Source organism: Brienomyrus brachyistius, chromosome 11 (genome assembly GCF_023856365.1).
Source record: "Brienomyrus brachyistius isolate T26 chromosome 11, BBRACH_0.4, whole genome shotgun sequence".
Lineage (NCBI taxonomy): Eukaryota > Metazoa > Chordata > Actinopteri > Osteoglossiformes > Mormyridae > Brienomyrus > Brienomyrus brachyistius.
This window is the reverse complement of record NC_064543.1, coordinates 14501291-14510589: the sequence shown is the minus strand read 5'-3', so window position 1 is coordinate 14510589 and position 9299 is coordinate 14501291. Positions and strand designations below refer to the sequence as shown.

Genomic DNA, 9299 nt, shown 5'->3' with positions numbered 1-9299 from the left:
TTTCAACATTTTATTATGCTTGATTTTTATGATCTATTTAGTTTTTGATCTTTAAGAATTATTACACTAACTAACTGTTTTACTTAAAAATCTCTTCCTACCTGTCGAATATGCAAAAACCGTTGTTGGTGTTGATGTAGTTCCTGCAGTTTTTGTTGTTACGGTAGAAGGTTCAGTAGATGCTGTTGTACTTTCTGTAATTTTTGAAGTTAAAGTGCATTGAATTATATTTCAACATTTTACTATGCTTGATATTTACAACCTTTGATATATAGTTAGTTTTTAGAAATGATTAGGCTCACTAAATGTTTTACGTATAAATGTCTCTTCCTACCTGTTGAAAATACAAAAACTGTAGTTGGTGTTGATGTGGTTCCTGTTGTTGTTGTTGCTGTCGTTGTGGTAGGAGCTACAGTAGTCTCACAGGGGTACATGTCCCTGTTAATGGTTCCATTTTCCCCACACACTGCTGTGATACAGCTTCCATCACCATCAGTAGTATGGTATATTGTTGATCCATATGAGTACTTATTTCCTTTGTAGGTGCAGGAACAAGCTGTAGAGAAACATTTCTTTTCTCAGTATGGTTCTCTTTTCTCCATCATATGATATTTCACAGAAATGATGCAGATCATTGTGCTTACCTTGAACATCATAGGTGCAGTTTATTCCAATTGATGAACAGTAACTTGATGGGGGAAAAAACACAATGTGTTATTTCTTTATAGTGATATTTTACAAATGAGATATAGACATAAATACGAGATACCTACCAAGACTCGCAGTTCTGTGTGGTGGGAACACTCTCCCCTGTATTGTAGTGTTTCTCTTCAGCATCGTAACAACCACACTGCTCTGCCTCCACACATTTCATTGAGTCCTCATCGAAGAAGGGTCGACTCGAGGGGCAATTGGGATAGCAACCTTGAGACAGATTCATCCAAACAAAATTTACCACTGTGCAAATCCGTGTTTCCCTTTCAGTCGTTGCACATATAGTATATAGATGTTTTAACAACAGCAATTCCTTTTTAAATGTTATACATGTAGTCCAACTCAGCAAAAGACATTTTACCTTCCATCACTGGCATTTGTTCAGAGCACACCCCGGTGGGGTTCCGGCAAGTCTTCATGCATGGAGCTCCGCAAGGCTGGTAATGCCACTCACACTGGTCAGGAGTGTTGTAGAAATCACAGAACAATGCTACAGCATGGAAGAGGAGATCATTATTACATTATTAATAGCATTATTTTGTGATTCTCTGATTTGATTCATAAAGTGCAGTGCTGTCAATTGAATTCTGAACAGCTACTCACGGCAGGTTTGGGGCGACCGCCAGGTGATGCAGGCACCTGCCTCATTGCAGGCCTGAGCATAGGCTGCAACAGCTGTGCAGAAGCACTCACAGTCTCCTCCACTGTCACAGGCACATGAGTCTTTGACACAGTCATCATAGAATGCACTGGGATCGACCTTAGCAGAAATTACAAGCTCTGTCAAAATGCTAGTTATCACAAAAATTACACTTGTGGTGCTTGCATCTTTAATGGTAATATTAAATTTATAGGTTAGAGGTATTTAGGTTAGTCATGCAGATTCCACAAGGCACCCCTAGCGTAGACAGCAATCAAGAGTGTAATCAGATTTTGTACCTTAGAATGACAAGCAGCGAACACATTGCTGTTGATAATGCTGCACTGTTTCTGGGCCCATGACTTCCTGTATGGATTGGTGCTGCAAGGATCATTGTTGCTTGTATCATTAAGGTTGTTCAAAGAGACTTTCCAGCTGTTCCCAAACTCAATGGGGTCTACAACAACTAACTGGCTTCGAGTGATGAAATCGTTGTTTCTGTTGCCGTCATAGTTTCCACACAAACCACAGACTTGGCCCTAGATGAACAATCAAAAACACAAGACGTTGAGGGTTAGAACCAACTAGAAATAAGATGGAGATTAATACTGCAATCACATATTTTAAAAATGGTATTTACTCACTTTATATGCAGGACTCAATTTGATGAATATGCTAGTTTTTCTGTCCCACATGAATATGAGGTTATTGTTGGCTTCAATAACAATGTAAATCCCCATAATTCGGATCTGGTATGGCACCTCTATGCCTGTATTTTTTGGAATTACTTTGTATTCTCCCTCCGAAAGGATAAGTTCATTATTCTGAAATAAACAGAGATTATATGTGTTAATAACCAATAGGTATGGGATAAGATCTTATCCTTCCCAGTGGACAGAAAATTGATCTTTCTCCTTTACCCCCAGGAAGAGCTTAATAGCCTTAGAGCAGGTGACGCCTGTGGTGCCGCATGGAATATTCTCAGTGATGACTCTGAAGGTACCGTTGGAATTGCTCCCACCACAATAGTCCTGCAGGAGTGTTTCAGAACTTCAAAACTCTTATATGACACTTGATTTTCATAAAATGTAATTGTTATTGTAAAAAAGAGTGACATTTTTACTTCATGAGAACATGAGTACGGAAGTTTAAATCACCCTGACATACCTGGATGAGAACATATTCACTGTTTCCATTGAAGTTGTACCTTTTCCCATCAACAGTAACATAATGTCCGTCTCCATAGACAGAACAGGTACCATAGCAGTCATTATTGGTACACTCCCATTTCCTATTCATACAAGTACTGAAATAAAGGGAGAACAGAAAATATGAACTTGGGAAATCAACATAAGCCACAAAATAGATTCATATTTCAAATTTTCATATGACTCTGATATTGCAGTAATTGTCCAAAGATGGAAAACATACCATGTGTTGCAATCTACTTTAATACTATCTCCTGGATTATGTGGAGCATCATTGTAAAAACAGGGGCAGTTCTCTTCCTCTATACATCCCTCATTCCCATCATATACCATGCCAGGGGGACACATACAGCCTGACATGCATTCTGTGCTGATCTGTGACAAGGGAATAAAAATGTTAGTCAGGTACTAATGGAAACAATCGCTTACGGTCGGCATCTCTACTTTATAACTGGATGAAGTGGGTACAACCACTACCATCACTAGGAAAAGCGGTCTGAAGATGGATGGATGGACGGATGGATGGATGGAGGGAGGAGAGAGAGAGGAGGGGAGGGAGGGGTGAAATGTCTGCATTGGTTATGATGTTGTTGTGGTGTAGAGTGCTAACTATTAACTGACTTACACATGTCATATCCAGATTCTTACAGCTCTTCTGACACTCAGATCCTAGAGCACCTAGTCCAGCACTTGAGCAGTTGAAGAAGACCATTGGGCTTTGGCACGCTAAGGAGACAAAGAGAAGCTAGTCATTCTTCCCACAGAGCTGCTTTATCAAACTTTATTTAGAGTCAGTGAAGCTGGTCAGATCATTTGAATATTCTTGATATTAAGGAGATTTTTCAATGAAAAACTCCATAGGTAAATAAACACATACTCGGTTCGGCAGAAAGAGGGATCATATTCTGCATTTTGAGCAGCCCGTCACTGCATGTGCTGCAAGATGAAGGACAGTAGCATTAGACAGATCTGCATGTAAGGACACTAATTCAGCTGCCACCAAAAAAGCCGCAAAAAAATCCAGAAAATGTCTTGAACTGCACCTACATCCTTTAACACAGACACACACACACACATATTTAGTTATCACACTGATTAGCTGAAGCTGGCAGAGTGATTTAATTGTTGGGCTCCTGAGCAAGGCTCTTAACCCCAAATGCAACAGGGACTGGTAGATCCTGCTTCCTCATTGTACAATGGTTTGGATACAAGCATCTGGTAAATAAGTAAACATAAATACAGTCAAGGGAAGTTTCACAGGGTGGATAGTATGATCGACAATATGTTGCGTCTTTGCAGATTTATGGAAACTGCAAGCAAAGAATGAACCTGTAAATGGAGTGGAAGCAAAACCCTGTGATTATGATGGCGAGAAGCTCCTACCCCGAGGTTGTGCTCTCTTGGCAGAGGCAGCCGTCTTGCTGGACACAGTTCCCCGCTTGGTCCATGTAGCTCCCTTGATCACAGCCACAGCCATCTACAGCTGTGAATTTCACCTGACAGGAGTAGTCTGGTTTAATGAGGGAATCGCAGGTGTGGCCGCAGCTGTTCATGTTGTAGGAGTAGACCATGGTGCTGGGGCAGCTGGTTTGGTATGGTTCTGGACCGGTGGATGCAGAAGGACATGGTATTAATGTGAATGTCGCTTAAGTCTTTTAGGTTGTCCTGCATTGAATGACACCAAACTTACGGCAGATGGTATCCCTCCAACCGGAGAGCAGCACGCCTGCATCAGCACAGGCATGAACATAGGCGGAGATAGAAGCACACATGCATTTCTCGCTATCTGCGCAGTTGCAGCTGTCGTACATGCAGTTCTGCAAGGGGAGAGCAGAGTCTCTTAAAGGGAAGTTTCAATGATGAGTATTCCATTTTCATGTTAACTTTAGTACTAGAAAGGGCAGGAATCTACCAAAGAGTGAGGGATGTATAAATGTAGGTAGACTTACATCTTCATAGATGTCCGGACTTATCTCAGTATGACATGGCGCAAACACTCCCTGTGGATCTGATAGCATGGAGCACCAGTACTGGGCATATCGTTCTGAAATAGAAAGACTTATTACAATGCAATTGCAGAAATTCATCCATCTTCCACATGCTTATCCAGAACAGGGACGCAGGGAGCTTGGAGTCCGAACCCACAGAACACAGGCCATGTAGCACAACGTCATTCCATCTCAAAGCACAGGCACACAGCCACTCACATGCAGTCACACCCTGCTGGCAATTGCCTAACTGTCTTCGGGCTCTGGGAGGAAACCAAAACCCTGGAGGAAAAATCTTTAAAAATCCTGAGGGAAAAGGGTGCAGAGTAAGAACAGTTGACAGTAATAATGGGTACCGTTGTCCACACTCTGGCTGCAGGGGTTGACAAAGCTGCTGCTCACATCTGGGCAGCTGGTTCTTGTTTTCCAGGTGTTGGCAAAGGCCACAGCTGTTCCCTCCACCAGCCCACTATCAGTCTTAAAGTCGTCAGCCTGGATACTGTTAAAGCTCCCACAGAGACCTGTTGCAAAAATAGGAAATGTGGGTATGGCGTGTGGTTCAGTAGCTTAGGGCACTGTGCCCTTGTACAAGGCCCTTAACCCTCAATTATTTAAGGGACTGGCTAATCTCAGAAAAGTGTGCTGCTTTGGATAAAAGTGTCTGCTAAATAAATGTAAAATCACCCCCCCCCCCCCCCCCCATTGATGTGGTTATACTGACAAGATCTTCAGAAATAAGGAGATGGGACTGCGTACCACATGTCCTATCTTTGTAGGATGAGTCCAGAGAGATGTAGACCTGCATGATGGGGATGAACTGGATCATGAGCTGAATCCCAGACATGGTTTGTACGATGCCGTAAAATGTGGAGGGTCTGAAGATGATCACAGACGCTGTGAAACAAAAAACAGGTTATTTCTAAAACAGTCCAATTATATGACTTGGACATGGAAACTGTGGTCTTAAAAATGTAAACCTTACCCGTGTAAATTGGCAGCTTTGTGGCCAGTCCATTAACGAGCACATTTTGATCATCCTGGATTCTGATGACCTTTAGATACAGTTGGTTTTTTTGTTAGCATCATCAAGTCAGGTCAATATGAAGATTGTTGCCCCAATCTATAAATAACTATATAAATTATTACTTCACCAGGAAGAAGCCCAGCTTACTCACAGTGGATCCATTAGTGATGGAGAGAGTCACGGCAGTAAGACATGTCTCTGTGTCAGACTGTCCACACTTAATCAAGTCTCCCAAAATAGTGAAGTCAGTTCCGTCACATTCCTGTAGAAATGCACAAAATGTAACTTGAATGTCAGATCACTGCTTTGCCACTTACATGGTTCTTATCCCCTACATGCTAAGTCAAACTTAGACACTGACCTTTGTTAGGACATAGGAGCAATCTCCATGAAAGCTATAGGCTTTGCCGTCAAAGGTGGTGATGTGTGAACCTCCTTCCACGGAGCAGTTACCTGGGCAGTCCAGGTCTTGGCAGTCCCACTGGCCCCCATAGCATGTACTAGCAGGACAAATCGAAAGACTTTATTGAGCCAATGCACATCCACTTATACTTTAAAAGTACTCATCTCAGCAGTGCAAAGTTATATAAAGCTTGAGTTTCTACTGGTTGCAGCACAGTAATTCTTTTGCAAACAGTACATTCTTTGGGGTCAACGTCAGGGACTTATTGGCCACTATCTCCCCACTAGGATATCAGAAAGAAATGGGTTTAACAGCTTCCCTCTTAAAACCCAAAATTCCACTTAATACGAAGACATCATCTTTCAGTCTGTGAGGCAGCCGCTGCAGGTTGCTTACCAGCTTTTACAGCTGGTCGTATACAAGTCCCCAGACTGGTAAACATTCCCATTGTGTCTGCAGGAACAATCCTCCACTGGTATGCAGCCTTTCTGGGTGATGTCGTCCACAACCATGCCTGACACAGATCAGAGGATATTTAGAAACTCTTTTTGAAACCGACTTGGTGAACTTGCACTGCGACTGTATGTAATTTCAGGTGAGGGTAATCTTCTGAGCATTAAATCAAGTATAGATTTTAAATGAATATGATACCAGGTGGGCAGAAGCATCCATCAGTACAATGTTCCTCGCACAGTTGCCCTCTCTCTGGGTTAGAACAGGTGTCAGGACAAGGGATTCCACATTCCTGATACTGCATGTTGGAGGGACATGACACAGCTGCCAGATATAGGGAGACAAAGGTCAAACTCTGAAATCCAAACAGAAGTACCACTTTCATGAGAATTAATCTTGTGTTAATATTTATTTACCACAAAACTGGTCCGTCCTCCATTGCCCCGGCATACCCCCTGCATGGACACATTGGCGTGAGTACTCTGAAATGGTATTGCACAGGCAGAAGGATCTGCTGCTGTTGTCACACTGGCACATGTCTTGCGTGCAGGCCTGGATAAAGGGGTCGACGAAGACTAGGTCCTGGCAATTGCTGAAGGCAGAGCCAGTCAGCAGCTCCTGGCAAACTGGAACCTGGCAGTGAACAGGGAAGAGGCGGAGCTCAATGCACAGGAAAACTCAGCTCTATGATGACATCGTGATCAGTGGCTAAAGGTGTACAAAAGACGTCCAAAGTCATATGGAATTACATAAAAGTGCGTTAAACTTCCACATATTTCATGACTGTTATCAGACTACAGTATATACCTGTTCCCCACATTCCTGTACAGTCTGCAGTTCACAGTTTTCAGTCGGCCCGTCCATTCTCCACATGTTAGCCATTTGCAATGTATTCATTAACACACCTGAAAGGAAATGGAGTGTTTAAACAAAGTCAACCCCCCTGTTGAATTCTCAACTGGACACGGAATGGTGACTCACCATTTGTAAAGAACTCATCATACAGCGGTTGGCTGTTGAAGTCTCCGCAAAGCCCGCAAGTCAGGTTTCTATATTTACTGTCCAGCTCCACCTAGAGACAGTACAGAAATTAGTAACCTATTAAAACAAGTATAGTGCTAAATAAATTGCTGAAAAATGCTGTTTCATTAAATGAGATGAGTCACCTGCACTTCTTAATACAGTGTATTTTTCAAATACTTATTTTTTTTAAATGAAGGTCATAGCCAACCAGCAGTATCAGTCTGTCCACATTGTTGCCTACACACCTGATTTTACCTGTCAACTACAGTACCCTTATTGACCTGGCTTAGCCATGCAGGTGATGGACTAGGAAAAAATTATGAACCGGCTGAGGGGAGCTGAGGATTGGGTTAGGAACTATTGACCAAAGGTGCTTAAATGCTGGTGAACAGACTTTACAAATATATTGCAAGCAGCACAGCATTAATTTGGATTGAATGGTGCATAGTGATCCATCCATCCATATTCCCAATAAGCATCCTATACATGGTCAGCCTGAATCCTACTGCAGGAATCACACACCAAACGGCAGGGCAATACCCAGGATGGGATAGCATCTTCAGCTTTCCTCAATTGCCTTTGAACAAAGGAGTCTGCCAAGTAAAGTAAAATGCAATGCAAATGTACACACGCAATCCCACAGTATGGGGAATTCAGAAACACCGATGTACATAACCTTTCTTAGGGAGAAACCCCATGATGCTACAATGCAATAGGGAGACTCAACGCTTAATGCTATGCTAAGATGCACGAGTTTCCTAATGCATGATGTTTTTTGTTCTTCGGAAAGCCGGGCATGTTGGAGATGCCGATAATTAAAAATAACATAAAAATTAATTTAGGAAAGATTTGTACCATGAGATAATCATTTTCATTCCACTGGAGCTGCAGTCCCAGCTTTGTATGGATAGTCACATAGGAAGGGGTCCTCTCGATAAGAATTCCTGCTTGGCTAAAAGGCGCCAAAACTCTGTGGGAAATAGAATTCCAACAGAGGGATGATTATTTGGTACTGACTTAGGCAAGAATTCATTTTGCTAATAGAACTAGAAGTAAATAATCATATTATGGTTAGAAGCTGATACTTAGAATTTCAGGCTTTCAATCTGAATGTATTGATGCCACTCAGATGCTAAAAGAAGAGTAACACTCACATCTGCCCGTTGACCTCAATGGAACCATTCTGGAGGACCACCACTGTCCCATCGAGCTTCATCGTGATCCTGCTGATGGTGGGCAGATCATCTACAACCTGACGCCTCATCTGAATGTTGAAATCCTCATAAGCAGTCTTGCAGAGTGAGGTTAGGATGTAGTTGCAGGTTGAGGGGAGATTGAAGAAGTACCCATCAAAGGTTTTGAAGTGATAGTTTCCCCATGTGCTGCAAATCTGTCCGTTGTGTGAAGGGCTCACACCTAGGCCAAAATAGACAGCAGCATCATCAAGTTAGCCTCAGATAATCACACTCTTTAATTACACTTTTACTGTAGAGCACATTTGTAAGCTTCCTACCTGCAGTCTTTGGGATTGTCAGCAACGATGGGATGACAGTAATGGTCTGGTTGCTTGCTAAAAATGAAAGGACACGTTAAATGTGTTGCATAGTTTTCTGATGGCAGCTAATGACATAACATGAGCAGGAAAGTCAATAGTAAATCAGTCCATATATATTAGTGTCATTATATTTTCCAATCCACTGGCCAGTCATAGTGAGACTGTCAATTGTTCTGACTGGAATGAAGAACAGTCAGGTGCAATTTAATTCTTTATCATTGTATAAAAATACATTTTTTGAAGGAGGGTATATGAAGTACAATGCAATAGGGAGACTTTTTTTTTTGTTTA

General features: G+C 42.1%; 1 protein-coding gene across 1 annotated transcript in view; it reads right to left on the bottom strand.

The window, feature by feature from the left end:
• The window catches only part of LOC125704118 (mucin-19-like), a 34472-nt gene that overhangs the window by 24683 nt on the left and 490 nt on the right, over positions 1-9299 (bottom strand). The window contains exons 2-30 of the mRNA XM_048969447.1: positions 8967-9023; positions 8608-8869; positions 8309-8423; positions 7412-7502; positions 7238-7335; positions 6847-7063; positions 6629-6754; positions 6374-6491; positions 5936-6074; positions 5726-5836; positions 5533-5602; positions 5307-5444; positions 4907-5071; positions 4512-4606; positions 4253-4379; positions 3946-4162; positions 3440-3498; positions 3188-3288; positions 2786-2937; positions 2522-2660; positions 2275-2385; positions 1999-2178; positions 1654-1893; positions 1318-1474; positions 1076-1204; positions 774-924; positions 645-688; positions 335-556; positions 102-194 (exon numbers count right to left, since the gene is read on the bottom strand). Coding sequence (XP_048825404.1) covers positions 102-194; positions 335-556; positions 645-688; positions 774-924; positions 1076-1204; positions 1318-1474; positions 1654-1893; positions 1999-2178; positions 2275-2385; positions 2522-2660; positions 2786-2937; positions 3188-3288; positions 3440-3498; positions 3946-4162; positions 4253-4379; positions 4512-4606; positions 4907-5071; positions 5307-5444; positions 5533-5602; positions 5726-5836; positions 5936-6074; positions 6374-6491; positions 6629-6754; positions 6847-7063; positions 7238-7335; positions 7412-7502; positions 8309-8423; positions 8608-8869; positions 8967-9023 — 3924 coding nt within the window. The remainder of the gene's footprint in view (positions 1-101; positions 195-334; positions 557-644; positions 689-773; positions 925-1075; positions 1205-1317; positions 1475-1653; positions 1894-1998; positions 2179-2274; positions 2386-2521; positions 2661-2785; positions 2938-3187; positions 3289-3439; positions 3499-3945; positions 4163-4252; positions 4380-4511; positions 4607-4906; positions 5072-5306; positions 5445-5532; positions 5603-5725; positions 5837-5935; positions 6075-6373; positions 6492-6628; positions 6755-6846; positions 7064-7237; positions 7336-7411; positions 7503-8308; positions 8424-8607; positions 8870-8966; positions 9024-9299) is intronic.